Here is a 24167-nt window from a genome sequence, read left to right as displayed (position 1 = left end):
GCTAAAAGATTCAGTGATGTGAAATCCTTTCCAAGTTTGATCATGTAAAAAAAATAATAATGTCACCTCTAAGAGGAGGGGTGGAGCGGGGAAGGGTGAGGAGGTAGGCTGATTTCTGCAGTCTCATTATGGACAGTCTTTGGAAAAACTTATTTCCAAACCTGGAAGAATCTAGTTCACACTTGACCTCCTTAAAAAAGTAGGAGGAGTTTAAGGTCTGCCAAGCAACAGGTGAATGGAGAATCTTTGGCAAAAGATATGGCAGATATGAAGAGGGGTGTGGGGAAATGGAAGTAAACTAATGTTAGTTCCTTCTGTAACTGTGGTATTTCTTTAACAAGAATTAGCTCATAAGCCAGTGATAAATAGGCCTATGCCAGTATAACAGCGGAAATATTGTGGGTTCAAGTAGAATTTTCCTCTGTAGGTTAATGTTTGGGAGCAGTAGCAGCAGCAGTTTGGGACCCTTCTGCTGGATCAAATGCCCTAAGGAAGGAAAGGGTGTCACAAGGAGGGACTTGTCAAAGGAGCATCCCAAGAACTGACAGTTAAGGAAAATTCAGCCTTTCTTAACGGTATGTTCTCTCATACTGTTCTTAAATGTTTTGGTCCTACGACCCCCTTAATACTCTTGAAAATTGTTTTTGTGGGTCTACCCACTGACATTTATTGATATTACATCAAGTTTTAAAACAAAAATATTGAAATACAGTAATTTAGTTGCCTTTCCATTAGACTTCAGAGCAGTGATGAAATCACTCCTAGTTGTAGCCTCAGAAAACTCCATTGTGAATGACAGCAGAAAAGGCCAATAAAATTTCTGTATTATAATGAAAATAATTTTAACCTTGCCAATTCTGGAACAACCTTTGAGAACCACTGCTCCAAAAAAAATCACAGCTTAGAAATAGGGCCTTTATTTTCTGGAAGGATTTAGACAGGGGCCCTAGGGAACCTATCCCAGGACCTGTGCTGCTATAGTAAACTAGACAATGACCTGAAGAATTTACAGTGGGTGTTCTGGGATGCTGTGCTATTTCCAAAAAGGAACAGAATATACCAGGTAACTAAACATGGATTGCTGAGAAGGATACACTTACTTGAAAGGAAAAAACCAGAAGCTTCTGAAAAGATACTGGAACATCAATAGCCTCACAAGCTAAGGACTCACTTGAAGAGGACAGCCATCAAAATAGGAATAAATCTGTCTGATGAAGGGGCTAGATAAAATCAGGAAACATTTAGCAAGTAATATAAATCCAGTGAACAATATGCTTATTATGGTGTAAACTAAGACAGAAATATAAAGAAATCTGTGCAAAAGTTTTAAATTTATAGAAAAATGCTGACAAAGAATTTAGTATGCCTTTTAGAGGAGAACTTCCCTGGTGCCTCAGCAGTAAAGAATCTGCCTGCAATGCAAGAGACACAGGAGATGTGGGTTCAATGCCTGGGTTGGGAAAATCCCCTGGAGAAGGAAATGACAACCCACTCCAGTTTTCTTGCCTGGGGAATCCCATGGACAGAGGAGCCTGGTGGGCTACGGTTCCTGGGGTGACAGAGTTGGATATGACTAAGCACAAGCTACTTTTAGAGGAGATAGATATCTCTTAATGAAGAAAAACTACTTAAAGAGAAAGTTAAGTGTATTCTGTCACGTGACAGGAAGAATAAGTTGAAATGACCAAAACAGGAAAAACTGAAAGTACATCTGCTGCTGTTGCTGCTAAGTCACTTCAGTCATGTCCGACTCTGTGTGACCCCATAGATGGAAGCCCACCAGGCTCCCCCGTCCCTGGGCTTCTCCAGGCAAGAACACTGGAGTACATCAGAGGTCTCCACAAGAGAGGAAAGGATCTCTTGATCATAAAAGTGATGATGCTAAAGTTTTAAATAATCATTTTGCACAGATCAATTATGTGCAGATCAATTCTGAAACTGAAGCCAAAAAATAGAAAATAAATTGTATTTTCTGAATTAAAAATGGAGGGGCAGAGGATCACCAAGGTGGAAAGTGAAAGAAAAAAATATATACTATCAATTATCTTTTGTGGCATAATAAATAACTCCAAAAGTTAGTAGCTTAAAGCAGCAATGATTTAGTATTATTTTTAAATGATACTCTGGATGAGTCAACAGTTTATCTGCTGGTTTTACCTGAGTTCACTGGTATAGAAACATTCAGCTGAAAGATGGTTGAACTGAAAGATGGTTGGGCTGGAAGATCAAGGCAGTTTCATTCACATGTCTGACATCTGGTGGTGTCCATTGGGAGCTTAGTTTCTTTCCCATGTGACCATTATTCTCTAAAAGGTGAGACTGGCTTTCTTTTTTGATGGTCTCAGAGTAGCATTATAATAAGGTGAAAGCAGAAGCTGCACACTGTCTCTTAAGATCTGGTTTTGGAAGTCACAGAATATCATTTTTGCCACATTCTGCAGATTAAATCAAGTCACAATAAGAGTCCAGATGCAAAGAGTGGGGAAATAGATAACCTTTTGATGTAAGGAAGAGTAGTCACTGCATAGACGCATGGGAGAAATCTGTGGTTATATTTTACAACTTATCATAACAGAGAATGAATATGACAAAGACCCAAGCCTTTTTATTGAGAGTTGAAACAATTTCTTTAATTTTATCGGAATCTAGGATACAACAAGAAAAACACCCCAAACTACATGGAGACAGAATACTCCTCCCCAGCTCCCCCAGATCTATAGTGGGTACAACGTGGGATGAAGCAGTTGGGGAGACCTTTGAGCCTCAGTCCAGCCCTGCAGGCTCCAGGCCTGCAGGAGCAGAGAGTAATGGTGAGGCAGGGCCCAGACCCCACGTCAGGACAGCTGAGGGTAGGCTTTCTTGAAAGACTCGTCCGCCTCACCCACACTCCTGCGCAGGGGCAAGTGCCCACAGCAGCCAGAGGTTGGGCCACGGACACATTCATGATTGAGAAACAGCTGGAGGGGAGGCAGGAGACATGATTATCTGGGCAGAATCAGTTGCGGGGGGTAGGAGCTGGGGCCAGGGAGGGCCCTATGTGCCAAACCCTGAGGTCACCAGAGAGGGCCCAAAGCGGGGCCAGTGAGTGAGGTCCTGAGTGAGTGGGTCAGCATCTGGGCCCCTTTCTCCCGCTGCCTACAGTCCCTCCAATACTGCTGCCATGGGGAGGGTACCACCTCCAGGGAAATGGGATAAGAAAGCAGTCCACCCCCTGTGGCAGACAGCCTGGGGGCTGAAACCAGGAAGGAGGGCCTGGCCAGGCTTTGACCTTCTGCCCCAGAGGCCTGTGGGAAGAGGATGGGTCCAGACGGGTGAGAAGGGGGCTCAACTGACTCAGATCCAAGATGGTGCCATGAATGCTGAGTCCCCCATTAGCAGGGGTACTGTGCTGGGGGACAGCAACTCTGGTTAAACAGAAGGCAGCAGCTTCTTGAGAAACTCCTTCACAACTGCCATCTCCTGAGGACAGGGGCTGTGCATGACTCCTGGGTACGTCTTGAACCAGACCCTGGCAGGTGTGACAATGGACCAGAGCTTCTCGGCTGTCAGGGCCCCAAACTGTACAGGAACCATGGGGTCCATTTCCCCTTGGCACTGAAGGATAGTCAGGTCCTTGGCACTACAATTGACTGCCTGGGGGAAGGCCCAATGCAGAGGTAGCCAACAGCTCAATGCCACAATGCCACCCAAGGGTATGGGCAGGTGAGGGCTATGTAGAGGGACAAAGCTCCACCCTGTGAAAAGCCTCCCAGGACGATCCAATTGGCAGGGATCCCATTCTTCATCTCATGCTCAGTCAAGGCCTTGATGTTCTCTGCTGCTTTTTTGATGCCCTCTGCTGCTTTCTTGATGCCAACCTCATCCTCTGGCATGGGAGTGCATGGGGGCAGATGTACTTGACGTGAGGGAGCCGGATGGTGGAGAGGGCATCAGCCCAGCTGTGCCCTGTGTCTCCAAGTCCATGTAAAAAAATAACCACTGCTGTTTCCTGCTCAGCTCCAGACACAAAGGCAGCGTTGGTGAGCAGGGGCACAGACATGGTGTTCCCACACATATACTGCAGGGCTCCACTACTGGGGCCTTCACTCGCTAGGGGTTTCAAGACCTCTAGGGAGATTTTCCTCTTTCTCTGGCACAGACACACGCTCTTCCGCCATCGGCCGACCCTGCTGGGACCCAAGCAGTTTTAACATTAGTTTAAGGAGAGAAACCGTTTACAACTTTATCTGGGTTATGAGACATCAGTTATGCATGATTGGAAGAGCACTTGAAGAAGGTGGGACAGGATACTCTGTCACTGTAGACTGTGCAAAGTCCCTGGAAAATATAAAGCTTCAAGCCAAAAACTGAACTCCTTGATCAGACAGAATTTCTTGCTGGAAATATTTGAGCATAAAAGAAAGATTAGGAGCAGTCAGGTTCAGAGGAACAGAAATATTAAAATTTAATATTTTAAATTCAGTGAATTTGATAAAATAGAGGGGAACTATAGAATATGAAAATACCTTATAAGGCAGAATTTTGTTCTGCAGAAAAAAGCCTATGACTTTTTTATCTTTGTGATACTGAAAGTGCTATTGCTGGAGAGATGAAGCAAACCACCTTTTTGAGAGAGAATAGAGGAATGAGTTTTTAAAAGATTGGTAATGCTAGTAGAAGTGATAGAATTCCAGCTGAGGTATTTAAAATCCTAAAGGATGATGCTGTTAAAGTGCTGCATTCAATACGTGCAGATTTAGAAAATTCATCAGTGGTCACAGGACTGGAAAAGTCAGTTTTCATTCTAATCACAAAGAAGAGCAATGCCAAAGAATGTTCAAACTACTGTACAGTTGCGCTTATTTCACATCCTCACTAGGTTATGCTCAAAATCCTTTAAGCTCAGCTTCAGCAGTGTATGAACTGAGAACTTCCAGATGTACCAGGTGAATTTAGAAAAGGCAGAGGAACTGGAGATCAAATTGCTAACATGCATTTCTCCAGGAAAACATTTATTTCTGCTTCATTGACTATGTGAAAGTCTTTGACTGTGTGGTTCACAGCAAACTGTGGAAAATTCTTACAGAGATGGGAGTACTAGACCACCTTACCTATCTCCTGAAAAACCTGTATGCAGGTCAAGAAGCAACAGTTAGAACCAGAGGTGGAACAACTGACTGGTTCCAAATTGGGAAAGAAGTATGACAAGGCTGTATATTGTCACCCTACTATTTAACGTCTATTCAGAGTTCATCATATGAAATGACAGATCACAAGCTGGAATCAAGATTGCAAGGAAAAATATCAACAACCTCAGATATGCAGACAATACTGCTCTAATGGCAGAAAGTGAAGAGGAACTAAAGAGCCTCTTTATAAGGGTGAAAGAGGAGAGTGAAAAAGGTGGCTTGAAACTCAGCATTCAAAAAGCTAAGATTGTGGCATCCAGTCCCATTACTTCATGGCAAATAGAAGGGGAAAAGGTGGAAGCAGTGACAGATTTTATTTTCTTGGGCTCCAGAATCACTGTGGACAGTGACTGCAGTCATGAAATTAAAAGACGCTTGCTCCTGAAGAAAAGTTAAAACAAACCTAGACAACATATTGAAAAGCAGAGACATCACTTTGCCAACGAAGGTCCATCTAGTCAAAGCTATGGTTTTTCCAGTGGTCATGTACAGATGTGAGAGTTGGAGCATAAAGAAGGCTGAGCACTGAAGAATTGATTCTTGTGAATTATGGGGCTGGAGAAGACTCTTGAGAGTTCTTTAGATTTCAAGGAGATCAAACCAGCCAATCCTAAAGGAAATCAACCCTGAATATTCATTGGAAGAACTGATACTGAAGCTGAATATCTAACACTTTGGCCACTTGATGCGAAGAGCTGACTCATTGGGAAAGACCCTGGTGCTGGGAGAGATGGAAGGCAAAAGGAGAAAGGGGCTTGAGGTTGAGATGGTTAGATAGCATCACCAACTCAATCGACATGAGTTTGAGTGAGCCCTAGGAGATAGTGGAGGACAGAGAAACCCGGCGTGCTGCATCCCACAGAGTGGCAAAGAGTTGGACATGACTCAGTGACTGAACAGCAACAATGCTGTGAAAACCAGGGATTGTTAAAGCAACATTTTGTGGTCTCTTCCAAAATAATACACACATTCAATTTCTAAGATGCAGAGTCCTTTAATTTCTATTATAATCAGAGACTATAAAAGTAGCAGTAGAATATCTGGTGTCTCTCTCAATGAAAGGATCTTTTAAGTTTATGCCTGAGGGTGGAGGAATACAGTACTCCTTTGTGATTCAGGATATCCTGTGAAATTACAAGTACTTTATGATCATTATGGAAGAGGTGTACTTAGACTAGGACCCTGATATGGTGCCAGTTAATATCCCCCTAAATTCCTCCCCTTTTGCCACAGCGGATGTCTTTGTTGACTCTGGTACAAATCTCAACCCTTCTTGGGTTCACCCATCACAAGCTCACTACTAGCAGAACTTCTGTCTTATCCTGGTCGGTTTTGACCACATTTTCCCACCACAGGGACTTCATGGGCCTAAAGCTTTTCTTCTACCTTTTATTTCTGCCTCCATCTGAGACCTAGAAGTGTCTTACCTGGCCTCTACCTGAAATATATGGCTTGTTCTATGGTTATTAAACCTATAAATCCTGAACTTTATCTTTTATATTTAGTAATATGATTTTGCTAATTACAAATAATGCTTCTCTTAACATTTATTTTGATCTGTATATACATGCAGACTTAGGGGAGGAGAAATTGCTGGGTCACAGGGTATGCATATGTTCAACTTTAGCAGGCAATGCCAGTTTTCCACAGTGGGAGTGAGCACTTAAAAATATATATAAACAAAAGTCTTTTAGTTAAAATTAACTTGCTGAAGATCCCCAAGCATTTTTTTTTTTTGGTGGAAAGTAAAAGGCAGAGGCACCAGAGATCAAATTGCCAACATCCGCTGGATCATGAAGAAAGCAAGAGAGTTCCAGAAAAACATCTATTTCTGCTTCATTGACTATGCCAAAGCCTTTGACTGTGTGGATCACAATAAACTGTGGAACATTCTGAAAGAGATGGGAATACCAGACCACCTGACCTACCTCTTGAGAAACCTGTATGCAGGTCAGGAAGCAACAGTCAGAACTGTACATGGAACAACAGACTGTTTCCAAATAGGAAAAGGAGTACGTCAAGGTTGTATATTGTCACCTTGCTTATTTAACTTATATGCAGAGTACATCATGAGGAACGCTGGGCTGGAAGAAGCACAAGCTTGAATCAAGATTGCTGGGGGAAATATCAATAACCTTAGATATGCAGATGACACTACCCTTATGGCAGAAAGTGAAGAGGAACTCAAAAGCCTCTTGATGAAAGTGAAAGAGGAGAGTGAAAAAGTTGGCTTGAAGCTCAACATTCAGAAAACGAAGATCATGGCATCTGGTCCCATCACTTCATGGGAAATAGATGGAAAAACAGTGGAAACAGTGTCAGACTTTATTTTTTGGGCTCCAAAATCACTGCAGATGCTGATTGCAGCCATGAAATTAAAAGACGCTTACTCCTTGGAAGGAAAGTTATGACCAACCTTGATAGTATATTAAAAAGCAGAGACATTACTTTGCGAACCAAGGTCCATCTAGTCAAGGCTATGGTTTTTCCCGTGGTCATGTATGGATGTGAGAGTTGGACTGTGAAGAAAGCTGATCGCCGAAGAATTGATCCTTTTGAACTGTGGTGTTGGAGAAGACTCTTGAGAGTCCCTTGGACTGCAAGGAGATCCAACCAGTCCATTCTAAAGGAGATCAATCCTGGGTGTTCATTGGAAGGACTTATGCTAAAGCTGAAACTCCAATACTTTGACCACCTCATGTGACGAGTTGACTCACTGGAAAAGACTCTGATGCTGGGAAAGGTTGGGGGCGGGAGGAGAAGGGGACGGCAGAGAATGAGATGGCTGGATGGCATCACCGACTCTGTGGACATGAGTTTGAGTGAACTCCGGGAGTTGGTGATGGACAGGGAGGCCTGGTGTGCTGTGATTCAGGGGGTCACGGAGAATCGGGCACGACTGAGCGACTGAACTGAACTGAACTGAAGTATTCTAAAGGAGATCAGTCCTGGGTGTTCATTGGAAGGACTGATGCTAAAACTAAAACTCTAATACTTTGGCCACCTCATGCGAAGAGTTGACTCACTGGAAAAGACTCTGATGCTGGGAGGGATTGGGGGCAGGAGGAGAAGGGGATGACAGAGAATGAGATGGCTGGATGGCATCACTGACTCGATGGACATGAGTTTGAGTGAACTCTGGGAGTTGGTGATGGACAGGGAGGCCTGGCGTGCTGTGATTCATGGGGTCGCAAAGAGTCGGACACGACTACTGAACTGAAGTATTAACTTATGATGAGACATAGATCAAATAGGTACATGTATTTTTTAAAAAGCAGAATTTGTTTCTGATTTTGTCAGGGACAATTTCTCCACCAAATAGAACATTTTGTTTGTATAATTAATACCAGAGTGCCATTTCCTAGGATATTTCAATAAAGCTTGAATGAGTGAATTAATAGTTCTTCTCCATAGATTGATTTAATAAATCAGATGCACTCCAATACACTGGAAATTATATGGTATTTAATGGCTAGATATAATATAGACTTATTATTCCACATAATTTTTTCTGGGGTTTACAATGTAAAGCAATACACCTTCTTCCATTAAACCCCTGGCTTATACACTAAAGCAGTTGATTGACATGCACATGGTATTGTCATATGCTGTCAGAAATGGACCTGCTGCTTTCCTTATTAACCAGAAGTGATGTCAACAAACTTAGGAGAAAAAATATTTTAAATCATCCCCCTTTATATTAAAAAAAAATTAAAAGCACATACCTCGTTTTATTGTGCTTTGTAGATAATGCAGTTTTTACACATTGAAGGTTTGTGGAAACTCTGCATTGAACAAGTCTATAGGTACCATTTTTCCAATAAAATTTGCTCCCTTTGTGTCTCTGTGTTGCTTGTTGGTAATTCTCACAATATTTTGAATTTTTTTAGTTTTGTATTGTTATAAGTGATCTTTGATGTTACTGTTATAATTGTTTTGAGGCACCACAAAACCACATCCCCATATAGGATGGCAAACAGTTGATAAACGTTGTGTGTGTTCTGACTACTTCACTGTCCTCCCTTCTCTCTCCCTCTCCTTGGGCCTCCCTACTTCCTGAGACAAAACACTGTTCAAATTAGACCAATTAATAACCCTACAATGGCCTTTAAGTATTCAAGTGAAAGGAAGAACTGTGTGCCTCTTTAAATAAAAAATTAGAAAAGACTAAGCTCAATGTCGGAGAAGGCGATGGCACCCCACTCCAGTATTTTTGCCTGGAAAATCCCATGGATGGAGGAGCCTGGTAGGCTGCAGTCCATGGGGTCGTGAAGAGTCAGACACGACTGGGCTGTATTAATGGAAAAAGAAAGTCTGGTTGGCAGCCGATCTGTTTACAAGATGGTTGACTAAATGCTTTAAGCCCACTGTGGAGACCTACTGTTCAGAAAACATATTACTTTCAAAATATTCTTGCTCATGGACAGTGTACCTGAGCACCCAAGAGCTCTGATCCAGGTGCACAACAAGATTAAGTGAAAGTGAAGTCGCAGGCTCTGGGACAGTCCCCAGATTTTCTCCAAGGTATGCCTGTATATTGCCTGCAACTGAAAAGGGTTTGAAGTATCAGCATACATAGGGCTCAGATATAATATGGTTGAGAAAGCTTAAAAAATTAAACTAACATAATTATTGTAATGAAATATTACATTTCACAGTGAGTTACTGACAACCCTGATAAAACTACCCAAGTAAAGGAAACAAAGAGAGAAAGCTCTTTCAGTTACAGAGATTCTTAAGGGTCAATAGGACCAAAGGAAAAAGTAGCTCGGTCTCCTTTTCATTTGTTTTCCCTTCACGTTTTCCTCTTTCCCCTCCCCAATTGTTCCACCCTTTTCTTCTCAAAGGTAACCACTATTTTGACTTCTAACACCATAGAATAGTTTTATCTACTTTTAAATGTTATAGAAACACATTTAAAACTAGATGGATGCTTAAAAGTAGAATACATGCTGGAATAACACAGCATGTATTCTTTTGGGTCTGGCTTCTTTCACTTACCATTTTATTTTTGAGATTTAGCCATTCTGTTATGGGTAGCAATAATTCATTTATTTTTATTGCTGTATGGTTTTCCATTGTAGAACTGTACTGACATTTATATCTCTACTTAACTGCTAATACATTTTTGGGTCCCCACTTGAGCCTCACAGGTAATGCTATAAAACTTTCTGTGTATGTGTTTGATGCATATGTATGTATATTTCTACTGGTGTTTCTGTTCCCCCACACTGTCACCAGTGTTTGTCAGTTTTTATTTTTAGCCATTTTTGTGGATGCACATTGGTATCTCACTGGCTTTATTGTGTGTTTCATGAGAAGAAGGCCACCTCTGTCCTATTCATATCATTATCCAAAGCCTGTACAAATAACATAAAACAGTACAAATAGCAATAATAACAATAATACATAATAAAAAGTATTGATTGAAACTAACAACTATATATACTGAGTTTGTAACTTTGGTTTAGGAATGTAGTTTTACTTTTATTTGGAAAAATGAATATTTAAGTTTTTTATTGTGTTATGATTAGATGTCATAAAATAAGTTCCAATGTTTTCCTTGATGTGAGAAAAAACATAAACTACCTCATTTGTTCCCCCAGCACCCCACCTTATGAAACACACACAGAACTGGAGGCCTAGGGGAAAAAATGACATATTTCCCCCAAACTTTAATTTTATTCAAATATTTTAAAAGGAAAATTAAATATTTTAAGTGGTAATTTTAGACGTCTTTTATTAAGACATAACGGTATCCAAACTGATTGAATATTTAGCTTATACAGAGGTTTGACTCACTTCAGTGTCTATCCCCACATCCTTGGTCACCGTATTCTTTTTGGCCATTGCGACTCAGACTGAAAAGCTTTGGTAATGATGGGAAATTAGTGAGGTATTTCAGTTGGGTGGAATCATGATCCAGTTTTTATTTTAGGAGGATAACTTTGATTTGCAGTACAGAAGATGGGTTGCAGGGGTACGGCATGGGTGGAGAACGCATTGGAAGTAGGGAGATCATTAGGAGACTTCTATAATAATCCTCATGAGAGATAAATTGATCTGAGCTACAGGACACAGAGAACAGCTACCAAGATTTCTAATTTTATTAGGTACTATCATAGTCACTATAACACTTTAAAAAATCATCTAAACATCTAGTATTGGTTGGTTTGTATTATACCTGTATAAATAACAGACATGCATGTGATAATGATAAATAGAAACATTAATGAGTATTAGTTATTTAATACTTTATATTTTCAAAGGTCTAATGGATTTCAATATATTTAAAATCAGACTATATTATTTAGTAGTGTATCAATTTATCAATTTGCTGCATTATGCATATTTAAAAAATTTACTAGTATTGTCTCTGAGGTGAACAGTTTACATAACATAAGCTTCAAGGAAAATATATGTATCCATTATACAAACTCCATCTTATTACAACTGGCATTTTTAATTTCACCCAAATAAATTAACCTACTGTATGGCTAAAATTTTAATTTTCATTATAATTTACAATAGAGGTATTTCAGTATAATAAGGACACAGTATTGTCTTCTGTGATATGAATCCAGTTGATTTTCTAGTAGGCTCAATTCAATTTCCAAAACTAAAGTGCTGAATATTAATAGATTCAATGCTTTACAGCTTTTGAAGTGTTTTGACATTGTACATTACCTTCTTTAATGTTCAAAAATTTTCAAAATTAGCAAAGCTGGTATGTCATCCTCATTTTTCAGATTAAAGAAAAGCAGACTTGATTTACTGTGTTCAATAAATGTTATTTGTGCAATATTACCTGTCTGTAAATTGTGAATGAACTGGAATTCAGGTTTCCAGACTTTTAATTTGGTGTACTAGGTTCCTAGTCCAATGCAGCATATGACTTCCAAAGATCCCGGTGTTTAGTAGCTGTTTCTTAATCTCAGTTCAGTTTTCATATCTGTTACAATACTATTCACTGCATGATTATAAAGATTAATTTTGTTAATATATGTGAAGCTCTTTAAACAAATGTCAAGTTCGCAGTAAGCCCTAAATGACTGTTATTGTTTTAGCATATACAATTGACTTGTAAGGAAGGTTGTGATCCTCGTAGTATACACAGTTGGAGAAGTCCCAGTTGAGTTTACATGTTAGGGAAGTTCAGACGTGTACCTAGGTGGGTAATGGAGCCTAAACCTTGTTTCTAATTTAATGACTAAAGAAACATGGCGACCTAATAATCACATTAGCTTTACTTAATCACCCATATTTCACCTGTCTTTGCAGGGCTCCTTCCGGTGAGAAAAAAACTTCCAGGGTGCGGTAAATGCACCTGTTCAGATATTTTAAAAAGCAAAAATCAGTGGATTGTAGTAGAAAACACAGCATATAAGACAGCCTGTGTGCTCAGAAGTGTAAGGTTCTGCCCAATCTTAGCTGAGACGTTAGGGGAAACGCCACAAGGGACCCAGCTGGAGTCTCTACAGGAAGTTACAAAAAAAAATTGTTCAGCTTTGCGAAACACCTGGTACTCAGCCATCTGTCTTTGGTAGTGCAAAGGCTTAAGTAAGGTCTGTGTGGTTCTTCCGGACATCTTGTAAGGCAGAGGTACAGCTCAGAAGTAACAAGTTGTAGCAAGCTAGTTTAACTGCTTTCTGAGGGGTCCGGAGGCACTTGAACTTCCTGTTACAGTTCAGGCTATATTGCTGTCATCCCATGTTTTTGACTGACCGGCAGTCCGAATTCCTACTGGGGTCACCTCGAGACTCTTCAACTCAAGAGCACACCTGCGCTGGGCGGAACTTGTTCCGCGTAGGTGACTGAATTACGGGGCAGTTTAACTCCTCTCGGCTAATAACAAGCTTCCTGCTTGAGTTACTTGTTAAGGGGTTGGCAGGCAGACACCCTTAGCCCACTTGGGACCTCTCATGTCGGTCTAGAGGCTCAGAAGTCTCAGCCACAAAGCACTGTCATTGCTGCTCAGCAGCAAGCCGAGACATCCTAGCCAGGCTCCGCTGGGCATCGCGAGGCCCCACCCATGGCAACGCCACTCTGACGTCTGCGCGCCGGGGACCGCCATAGGCCCGCGTCGGAGCCCTGGGCGACGTGTGGCGCGTGGACTTCATCAGGTCCAACCCTGCGGGAACCCGGTACGCGCTCCCAGGCAAGCTTTTGTGCACCTGTCTCTCCTGCTCAAGTATCTTCCCCTTCTGGGCACAAGAGGACATGTCCCTTTCCAGAAAGCACGAAGCGCGGCAGCGAGCGAGCCTAGCCTAAGAACTGTGCGAAAGATTAAGCCAAAGCAAGAAGGTGCTTGGCACCTTTAAGCTCTTTGGAAGTTCACGTGACCCACCAAGTGCCGGGCCCCAGCGGTCACGTGACGACGCGCGCGCCCTCGCGCAGGGAGAGCCGGCTGGCCCCGTGCGCGCGCCTCCGCCGCTGCCTCCCAGCCCTCGACGGGAGGGTGAGGAGCGGCGGAGTGATCGGGCGACTGGGGCCGGGTGCGCGTGCGCAGCGGACAGCTGTCACCCAGTGCGGAACAAGTCTTCCAAATTTCCCAAATCTCCCTGGGCCGGAGGCCACCGTTTTCCTTCTCATCTTCCTCGTCGGGGTCGCGTCCTCGCCCCTGCCCGCGCGCCAGGTAACCGCTTTCCAGGAGTCCGGGGGCCGGGGCCGTGGGGGAGGGGCCCTGTCCCGCTCCGCGCGGGGCAGCAGCGGTGCCGGCGTCTGGCAGAGCGGAGACGCCGGGCCGGAGACGCTCGGTCCGCGGACGCCGTGGCTGTCACGCTGGGGAGAGCGTGGCCGGCCATGGTCGCAGGGCTGGGAAGCGGGAGCCAGTGACAGCCCGCTCCGGCCCTCGCGGGGGTTCGGTCCCCGCGCTCGCCGTTCTCCCGGGGACCGGAGTCGGGGTCGCGCTCGGTGGAGCAGAGGAGCGCGCGGTGGTTCGGGAATGCAGACTCCTTACCTTTCCCCTTCCAGCCCGGTCTGCGGCGGACTCCGGGGAGGCCGGGCCTGGCGCGCCCCTCGGGGCCATTTCTTCCCTGGGACTATCTCGACCCGCGACGTGAGGGTGAGGGCTCCTCTCCAGACCACCCCACCGTAGGCATCTAACCCCTCTCCTGGGTTAGTCCTTAGCCCCTTTGGCTGTCCTTCTGGTTTTTCCGAAGTGGGGCCATTTCTTCCTGCAGTACTTCTTGCCGTGATGCGGTGTAGACAGTGGGTGCTTAATATAAGTCGGATCGGGTCGCGTGGAATGATAGGCATGGCACGTGGCGCGGGGTGGGAATGTGAAGAAAGGAGCCAGGTAGGCTGGGGCTCCGGGCTCGAGCTTGGGGTTTTCCTCTGGGCTCAGCCAATGAAACCAGCAGGGTTCGATTCGGATGCTTTCCGGGTGAACTCGGAGCCAGTCTTCCCTTGAGCTGCAACCATGCACGTCTGCACGGTCTGGCTTTGGTTGTGGGCGATGCCTGGGAGGTTTTTTGTCTGGTTCCTGCCCCCTAGAGAGAAGAGGGGACAAACTTTTTATTTTTTTAAAGCAGTTGGCAAATTACCCTGCGGGATGATTTATCAACCGCTGCTTCCGAAGTATAGGTTAAAAGTTGCAGTCGTTCAACCCTTATCCTCGTGGAAGTTTCTTGGTAGGGTCGGTTCACCTACGTTCAGACCAAACTTTGCTCCATTTCACCCACTTGAATTTGCAGAATTTTTTTTTTTTTTTTAAATCTCAGGAAACTCAGCTTCACTCTTTCTTTGGCAACAGTTACAAATATTCTACTTTCAAAATGTCGTGGTTAAATATTAGTGGCTTTAAATCTTAAAGGTCCATTTTTACTTTGTAGCACTCAGTTCTTTTTGATCTTTAGTCAAGTTCTTCCACCTTGCTAGTCCTCTCCCAACCCCCCAGGCTTTGTTTTGGAATGTATTTCACGGTAATTCCGGTTTTTAAGGCCCGCTTTCTTCCAATTTAAGGTGCTATGAAAAGTTTGCACGTTAGAGCACCCTCACGAACTTGACAGTACAATTTAAATAGTAGAGTTGTTTCATTTTATTAACAGACTATTATCTGTTGCTTTTGTAAAGTTAAAAACGTATTTTAAACGTGGCACGTGCACAGATGCTTACAACAGGTACATTCCATTGCTGTCTGTAAGGTACTGTGAGAATGCAGATTTTAAGAGACTGGGAACAGGCACTTAATTTTAAAATTTCTTAGACTTAAATTTTCAATTTAAGGACGAAAATCTGGTATATTGAGTTTTCTTCTGGACATCTTAATCACCCAGGAGTAGGTTTAGTTTCCCTGGGCACTTAACTGTCCCTGGCACAGTCTGAATTCTTTGCTTTTCTCATTGTTTTCTAATTGCTTGTTGACTGACTTTTCTATTCTAGTAGAAAGTTATAGTATGAGCACAGGTTTTGTGTGTGACTGAATGTATTTTCTTTGTTCTGTTTACAGCAGTTTGCCATAGTGCCCCAGGTGCTCCAGATAACCTTTCTTAATAAAAGCTTTATTGAGATATAATTCACATACTGTGAAATCCACCTATTTAAAAGTGGATTTTTTCCCCCATGGTTTTTAGTATATGCATAGAGTTGAGCAACCATTAGCACAATCCATTTTAGACCTTTTTTTTTTTTTTAAAAAAAATCACCTCAGAATTCGTTTCCAATTAGCAGTTATTGTCCATTTCTTCCAAATCAGTCTCCACCCCAGCCCCTAGGCAGTGACTGTCTGCTTTGTGTCTCAATGACTTGCCTATTCTGGACTTTACATATAAATGTTAGTATATAATACTTGGTCTTTTGTGGCTAGATTTTTTTCATTTAGCCTAATATTTTCAAAGTTCATCCATGTTATAGCATGTTTCAATACTTTATTAATTTTTATGGCTAATATTCCATTGTATGGATATGTCACATTTTGTCTGTTCATTGGTTGATGGACATTTGGACTGTTTCTACATTTTGTCTGTTATAAATAATGCTGTGAACATCCACGAACTGGTTTTTGTATGGGTGCATTTAAAAAAAATTTTTGTTACTCTTGGGTATATAGCTAGTAGTGGAATTGCTGGACTAAACATTTTCTCTTGAATGAATGAGCAAGTAGGGATAGTAGTATTGAGAGATGCTTTCACCAAGCCTTTGAGGGTCCCATTTTGGCTCTTTCCTGTTCTACCAAGGAAAGACCACTTTTTAGAGGCAGACTTCTCTGTGTGTGGTATTGTCCTGAGTTTAGTGCTATGTTTTTCTTGTGTGGATGTCATTAAGATCGTCCCTTTCTGTTAGCCCAGTGTTTTTTGTGTGTAATAGTCATACTAATTATTTCCTTGATACTGATGTATTTATTGTATGTTTATTAGAGATGTGATAAAATATGGATATTCCATGCTCTTTAAACTCAGTGTCGATGCAGGGCTTTCAATCATTTAAAGTTTGTATTTTCTTTTTCTGGTGATTCATGAATGTTTAATGCTTCTCACCCAACCTTCATTTCTTTTCTATAGACCCAACCCTTTTTCATTTCTATGTGAGTTTCTTGGGAGTTGTGACATAGTTAAAGTCACTGTATTTTCTTTATCTTTACCAATCCAGAAGGTTTTATGGAGCCTAGAGGATAAATTTAAAATATTGGATTATTATCTTTTTCTCCCTGCAGCTTCACCCACCTCTCCACTCCCCAAGACTCCCCTGTGCTCCTGCCCTTTATGCCCTTTGGGAGAAGATGCTGGTCCTCTAAGTCCACACTTGCAGGGCCTAATCCTTCCCTACCTGAGTGACTGTGACAGTCACTTTGAGAAGTCTATCTACTTTGCTTCTCTTTCAGTGGCCTCACATGTTCCTTCCCCAAGGATCAAGTTCTCTCAGCTCTCACCAGGCTTTGCCCAGCTAGTCTCCTCCCTCTCCACAGTTCCTTGGCTGGTTGGGGCTCATGTTCCCTCTGCTTCCACTACTACTGTAACAGCCCGTGTTCTTTGTCTTCTTAATTGCATCTTATCCTTCAGATAGCTCAGCTCAATTGTCCCTTTAAGTTAGTCTTTCTTCAATCCCATATGGGTCATAGTGGTGTTCTGTAATCTCATTTATAGACTTAAACAATTACACCATTAGTTGTGTATCATTCTTTACTTTCTATCCCCATGTATGTACAGAAAAAGTTGCACGTGAAATATTGAAAGTGGTTACTTCTGGGCAATGGGAGTATGGTTAATTTGTCTTCTTTGTGTCCGTGTGCATCTTTGGATTTTTCTCCTATGTATCAGTAGGACCTTTATGAACAGAAAAAACCAAATCCATGTTTTTAAGAAAATCTGTTCTCTAATAAACCATGTTTATTATTAGACTTTAGAGGAAAAAGAAAAATCATCAGTAATTGCCATTTTAACTTTTTTTTGGATAACCTCGATGAGATTTTACTATAGCTTTTCAACATAGAGCTTTTATTACATTTTGATTCTTTCTATATCTAGGGACATTTAGGGATTGGTGAGGTTGCCTGGGGATGATCTTTCCTAGAAGATTGAAATTAAACTGTTTCTTATGGATAGAATCTAGCATCTGTTTGAATATGAGAGCTAAGTTTGTGTTAAATAACTCATTTCCCTTTTTTCCCCTGAGAAATGCTCTTAATTATACATTTATATGTTTCATAGTAGTTTTTCCTTGCAAAATTGCTTATTATTTGTGCCATCTGCCTTATTTTTGCTGGATGGTTTATTTTGCCTAGGAGTGGGTACTTGTCTTCGATAGATATCATGTGTTATGTGCCATGCATTGTGTTAGATAATGGCCATATTGTAAACACAGTACACAAATGATTCCTTACTAATTCATGAAAGAGGATTATTTTGGATGTGACTCTTTAGTCACATTGTTGCTCTATATTTTAAGATACACAGTGGCTTCAACTACAGTGGTTTTTATGAATTGCTCTTCCATAGAAACTTTAAAACTTTTTTAATTTAATTTTTGCTTTACATTGGATGAACTTGGGCAAACTCTGGGAGATAGTGAGGGACAGGGAGGCCTGGCGTGCTTGGAGTCCATGGGGTCACAAAGAGTTGGACACGACTTATTGACTGACAACAACAATAGTTGATTTACAAAGTTGTGCTAGTTTCAGGTGTACAGCAAAGTGATTCAGTTGTATATATTTATTCTTTTTCAGATTATTTTCATATGTAGGTTATTACAGCCTGTTGAGTAGAGTTCTCTGTGCTATATACAGTCATATTCGTATGTGCTCAATTGTGTCCGACTCTTTGCAACTCTGTGGACTGTAGCCCACCAGGCCCCTTTGTCCATGGAATTCTCCAGTCAATAATACTGGAGTGGGTTGCATTTCCTACTCCAGCAGAACTTCCTGACCCAGGGGTCAAACCCATGTCTCTTTATGTCTTCTGCATTGGCAGGCCGATTGTTTACCACCGTGCCACCTGGGGAAGGCCCTTAAGTCCTTGTTGATTATCTAGTTTATGTATAATAGTGCATGTATGTTAATCCGAACCTCTTAATTCTGCCCCCCACCCCCGCTCCACTTTTCACCTTTATAAGTTTGTTTTCTAAGGCTGTGAGTCTATTTCTGTGAGTCTTTAAAGTAAAATATATTCTAGATTCTTCTAGTTTGTATTATAAGTTACTGTGGGAAAATAAGGAGCAGAATAATGTACCCTCAAATCCCTTTTGGTGATGACTTTATTTTTTTATATTTCTGTCCAGTTTTCGTTGTTAATTGGGCATCTCTACTTGTTAACGATAACAGGCCAAACTGTGATCAGTGATTTTTTTCTTTCAGCTCTGCTCCTCTGAGTTTTTCATCCTTCCCACCACATTTTAGCAGTTAACTTGGGAAACCTGAGGATTATCCCAGACACCTCATGGCTTACTCCTTGCTTTTTTTTTCCTCAGTCCTTGCTTTTGTACCATCACCAAACCTTGTCACTTCTGCTTAGATCTTCTAGGGTCTATCTGGTACCATTTCTGTATTCATTCCAGCTCCCTTGATATCTCTTCTCTACTTAGTAATTTTTTAAAATGCAAATTGTATCATTCTAATGGCCCTCAGGACATTTAACATTCCTGCTTTATCTCTTCCTACTCCAAGCTCCTCCCTAAGCCTTGTTTAGACAGTTCTGCCTTTCTACCCACTAGCTTTTCATTTTCCCATTCTATACAGACCTTTGCTGAAAGTGCCATTTTCTTATTTTAAAGATTTAATTAATTAATCGATTTGGCTGTGGTGAGTGTTTGTTGCTGCACGTGGGCTTTCTCTAGTTGGTGGGAGCTCATCTTCGTTGTGGTCGTGTGGGCTTCTCGTTGGGGTGGCTTCTCGTTGCAGAGCACAGGCTGTAGGTTTCAGTAGCCGTGGTGCAGTCTTAGTTGCCCTGCAGCATGTGGAATCTTTCCAGACTAGGGATTGAACTGATGTTTCTTTGTTGCAAGGCAGATTCTTATCTGCTGCACCACCCGGGAAGTCCCTGATAGTGCCATTTTCTTTCAGGCAGATTTTTCCTTCCCACTTCCTTTCCAAGTACATCTTTCTGGTCTGCTTGAGTGCAGTTTCTTAGACAATCCCGACCAGTCACCCTGCCTCTTCCTTAATCTAAATCAGATTCCCTGATGACAACCAATCTTAATTTACTTAACTTTTTCCTTCCATAACATTTAGCAGTGTATAATTTTATATTTATGCAATTATTTGATAATTTGTTTCTAAACTGAAAGAATTCTTCAAGGGCAGGGACCAGGTATTTTTATTTCATTTATATTACACCAGCACTTTGTGGTCTCACAGGCATTATAGTACAGGTACTCAGTAAACCTTTGTTATATAAATTAATGGCATTTACATACATGACAAAATTCGGGAAATTAAAATCAGGCACACGGTAGGAAATATATTTTACCCATCCTGACCCCCTCCCCACGTGTAAAACTGAAACAGAAATTTCATAGAACAGTACTTTGCCACCTGTAATGTACTCTGATGTTTTCTGTTGTTCTGTTTCACATGTTATAAAAACACTGATAGATATCATCTGATAGCTCAGGTAGGCCTGCAGACTGCAGTTTGAATAGCAGAAGTTTAAGGCAATCCTAGGGAAATGCTTCATTTCCATTAGCCCCTCCCCACCTTTAAAATACAATTAAGTATTTTCTCAGTCTTGTCTGATGAAGTATAGCTTAAATACTACCTCCCATCCCCCTCCACACATTTAAAATTAGCTATTGCTGAAAGCTAATTTTTCTTAGAATTTCTGGCCTCCCTTATTCTCAGAGGAGGGTTGCTTAAGGTCAGATTGAGAACAATCTACACCTGACTTACTTAGCTCTTCTCTTCCAGGATTTTCTGGGCCACTAATAGCCAGCACTCTTTCACCCTGCTTCCCTGAGCTCATTAGAGGTGTGTTTTAAGGCTGGCCGCTCATCAGTTTTGTTTTCTGAATTTCTCACAAACCAACAAAAAAAGATTCCAGAAATGAAAACACAGGGATCAACGCAAACCAGTAAGTATTTGTCAATGTATGAATGAAGGAGCCTGGGCACCCATGTCGCATTCAGCGTATCATTAGTGCTGATTCCTAGGGCTGTGATTCTCGTTTGCTCACTTTTCAGAACTGTGTGGAAAAGGCTTGGTGCTGTGTAGCCCCACCATGAAATGTCGATCTCCACTCTCTTTTGCTAACTACATATTGGAAATAACCTAAGTGCCAAGCACAGGGATATTTTAACTGAACTCTATGCTGTGACAGCACTTTTGGGGGATTTCATATTCCTGTTCTCATTTTCAGCATTGCAGGTTCAGGAATCTGAACTTTTCCCAGTGATCCAGAGTATGTCAGGCATTGGAGGACCAAAGTCCTCAGTGTCACTCTCTTATCAAACTCACAAGAACCAGAACTCAAACCCAAGGCATACGTGTTCTTTGTTCTTCAGGGCTCTTTCTAGAAAGTTTGGCCTGTGGGAAACACAATATTTGATGACAGGCAGGTCCTGAAGGTGGATGTGGCAAGGAGGCATCATCTGGATGGGGTATTTTCTACCTGCTGGGCTTCTCTGGACCCTTAGAAGTACTCACTTTTGTTCATCAGAACATTCTTGCTACAGGTCCATTTTTCCCGTTGAAGAAGGTTAAAGAAGAAAGCAAATTCCTTCACTTTGGCTCTCTTTTTATCTCCATCTTTTAACTCTTTGTTTCCACTAGACATTTAACTTCTAGTCCTGAGGACATCCCTTTGTTTCTCTGATTGAACGTCAGTCTTGTTGTTTTGATTCTGTTTAGGGAGTCCATCAAGTACTCAGCAAGGTCACAAGCATCCCTTTGACTGGTACTGTTGAGGCTTATTTCTTTTCCCCTGCTGGTAGCATATCTCATTCAGTTTGCTTTTATTTAATTTACAAAAGGAAGCCTTATCTAGAATTTGGCCACTTCACTGAGAACTCTCAGTCTACAACATTCAGGCAGCTCTCATTTAGCAGGAAGAATCAGGCTCTGAGATAGGGAAATTCATTTTTCATGCCTTTTTGATAGCTTTGTTTTTTTATTTTTAAAAAATTATTATTTATGCTCATATGTGTTAAAGAAATATTTATTATTTGAATGATAATGCAATGCAAGATATACAACAGCGTATAAAATTAAGAAGGTATAAATGGGTAAAATGTATATATTCTCACCTTTGGCCATCAGATAGGCAGTTTCTTTTTATTGGTTAGCCATCATTAAAAGTGTTTCTTTTAGGGCTTTTTAGACATAGTCTATATATTCTTCATAAGATATTCTATACAACCATATGGGGCTTCCCAGGTGGCTCAGTAGGTAAGGGATCTACCTTCAGTGCAGAAGACGAAGGAGATGCAGGTTTGATCCCTGGGTCAGGAAGATCTCCTGGAGGAGGGCTTGGCAACCCGCTACAGTATTCTTGCCTGGGAAATCCCATGGACAGAGGACCTGGTGGGTTACAGCCCATGGGATTACAGAGTCAGACACAACTTAGTGACTAAATAATACAAGCATATATGCATGTGTATATCTTTTAATATAAATGGTAGTATCTATATTTATTGTTTTGAATGTTTTTCTTTTCATTTAACTCTGTACCTTGGATGTGACCATCCCCTCCCACCCAGTTTTATTAAGATATGATTGACATACAGTACTGTATAAATTTAGGACTTCCCTGGTAGCTCAGACGGTAAAGCGTCTGCCTACATTGCGGGAGACCCGGGTTCGATCCCTGGGTCGAAGGTCCCCTGGAGAAGGAAATGGCAACCCACTCCAGTATTCTTGCCTGGAAAATCCCATGGAAGGAGGAGCCTGGTTGGCTACTGTCCTTGGGGTCGCAAAGAGTCGGACACGACTGAGCGACTTCACTTCACTGTATAAATTTAAGGTGTACAGCATAATGATTTGACTTAACGTTCATCATGAAAGGATTACAACAATAAGTTTAGTGAACATCTGTCATTTCATATTGATACAACATTAAAGAAATAGAAAAATGATTTTCCCTGTGGTGAGATTCTTAGGATTTACTCCCTTATCAACTTTATTATACAATGTATATCAGTGTTAATTTTCTTTATCATGTTGTATGTAATATCCCTAGTACTTATTTATCTTGTAACTGAAAGCTTGTACCTTTTGACTATTTTCATCTAATTTCCCCTATCCATCCCCTTGGGAGAGATTTTAAAAACATGAATATATATGTTATTGTTCAGTTGCCTAGTCATGTCCGACTCTTTGGGACCCCATAGACTGCAGCATACCAGGCCTCTCTGTTTCTCACCATCTCCTGAAGTTTGCCCAAGTTCATGTCCATTGCATTGGTGATGCCATCCAGCCATCTCATCCTCTGACGGCCTCTTGTCCTTCTGCCCTCAATCTTTCTCAGCATCAGGAACTTTTCCAGTGAGTTGACTACTGGCATCAGATGACCAAAATACTGGAGCTTCAGCTTCAGCATCAGTCTTTCCAGGGAGAGTATTCAGTGTTGATTTCCTTTAAGATTTACTGGTTTGATCTCCTTGCTGTCCAAGGGACTCTTAGAAGTCTTCTCCAGCTCCACAGTTCGAAAGCATCAATTCTTTGGTGTTCTGTCTTCTTTATAGTCCAGCTCTCACAAATATACATGACTACTGGGAAGACCACAGCCTTGACTGTATGGACCTTTGTTGGCAGAGTATTGTTTCTGCTTTTCAACACACTGTCTAGGTTTGTCATAGCTTTCCTGCTAAGAAGCAATCGTCTTCTGATTTCATGGCTACAGTAACCATCTGTGGTGATTTTAGAGCCCAAGAAGAGGAAATCTGTCACTACTTCCACCTTTTCTCCTTCTATGAATATGTATAGAGCTTCTTTTTAAAAATGATTATACAGTATTGCATTGTATAATGATAATTGTATATACGATAATTTATTTAACCAGTGCAGTATTGAAAGTCATTTAGGTTCTTATACAGTGATCTATTTATGTACCAGTACCTCAGTTTTTTAAAAAAACTTATTTGTTTGGCTGTGTTGGGTCTTAGTTGCATCATGCAGGATCTTTCCTTGTGGTGCATGGACTCCAGATGTGGCTCGCAGGCTTAGTTACCCTTTGGCATGTGGGATCTTAGTTCCCGGAGCAGGGATTGAACTTGTGTCCCCTCCATTACAAGGCAGATTCTTAACCACTGGACCACCAGGGAAGTCCCACATCAATGTTTTAATTGTCATAGCTTTATAATATGTATATATATAAAAGAGTCAGATTTTACAGAATATTTTTAAAATATAATTTTATTCCTTGATTTATGGCTGCACTGGGTCTTTGTTACTGCTTGGACTTTTCTCTGGTTTTGACAAGAATTGTGAAAGAATTGTGGAAGAATTGATGCTTTTGAATTTTGTTGCTGGAGAAGGCTCTTGAGAGTCCCTTGGACTTCAGGGAGATCAAACCAGTTAGTCCTAAAGGAAATCAACCCTGAATATTCATTGGAAGAACTGTTGCTGAAGCTGAA

The 24167-nt window shown here is 41.5% G+C and overlaps 1 protein-coding gene and 1 pseudogene across 5 annotated transcripts in view; one reads left to right on the top strand and one right to left on the bottom strand.

The window, feature by feature from the left end:
* Positions 1–2644: 2644 nt before the first annotated feature.
* On the bottom strand, positions 2645–14590 carry LOC129557586 (acyl-protein thioesterase 2-like; annotated as a pseudogene). The gene is made up of 2 exons (XR_016037809.1): positions 14128–14590; positions 2645–4169 (listed from the first exon to the last, which is right to left on the bottom strand). The product of XR_016037809.1 is annotated as an acyl-protein thioesterase 2-like (transcript).
* The window catches only part of KDM4C (lysine demethylase 4C), a 415025-nt gene continuing 403999 nt past the window's right edge, over positions 13142–24167 (top strand). Inside the window, exons 1-2 of one of the 4 annotated variants that reach the window (XM_055428240.2) lie at positions 13142–13803; positions 20506–20668. In XM_055428240.2, coding sequence (XP_055284215.2) covers positions 20641–20668 — 28 coding nt within the window. In that variant the 5' untranslated portion in view covers positions 13142–13803; positions 20506–20640. The remainder of the gene's footprint in view (positions 13804–20505; positions 20669–24167) is intronic. The other 3 variants (XM_055428241.2, XM_055428238.2, XM_055428239.2) reach the window with 3 other exon arrangements.

Source organism: Moschus berezovskii, chromosome 7, assembly GCF_049115385.1.
Source record: "Moschus berezovskii isolate FMDL1 chromosome 7, NW_MosBer_1.0, whole genome shotgun sequence".
NCBI classification, from domain to species: domain Eukaryota; kingdom Metazoa; phylum Chordata; class Mammalia; order Artiodactyla; family Moschidae; genus Moschus; species Moschus berezovskii.
The sequence above is the reverse complement of the archived record's forward strand: the minus strand, read 5'-3'. Positions and strand labels throughout refer to the sequence as shown.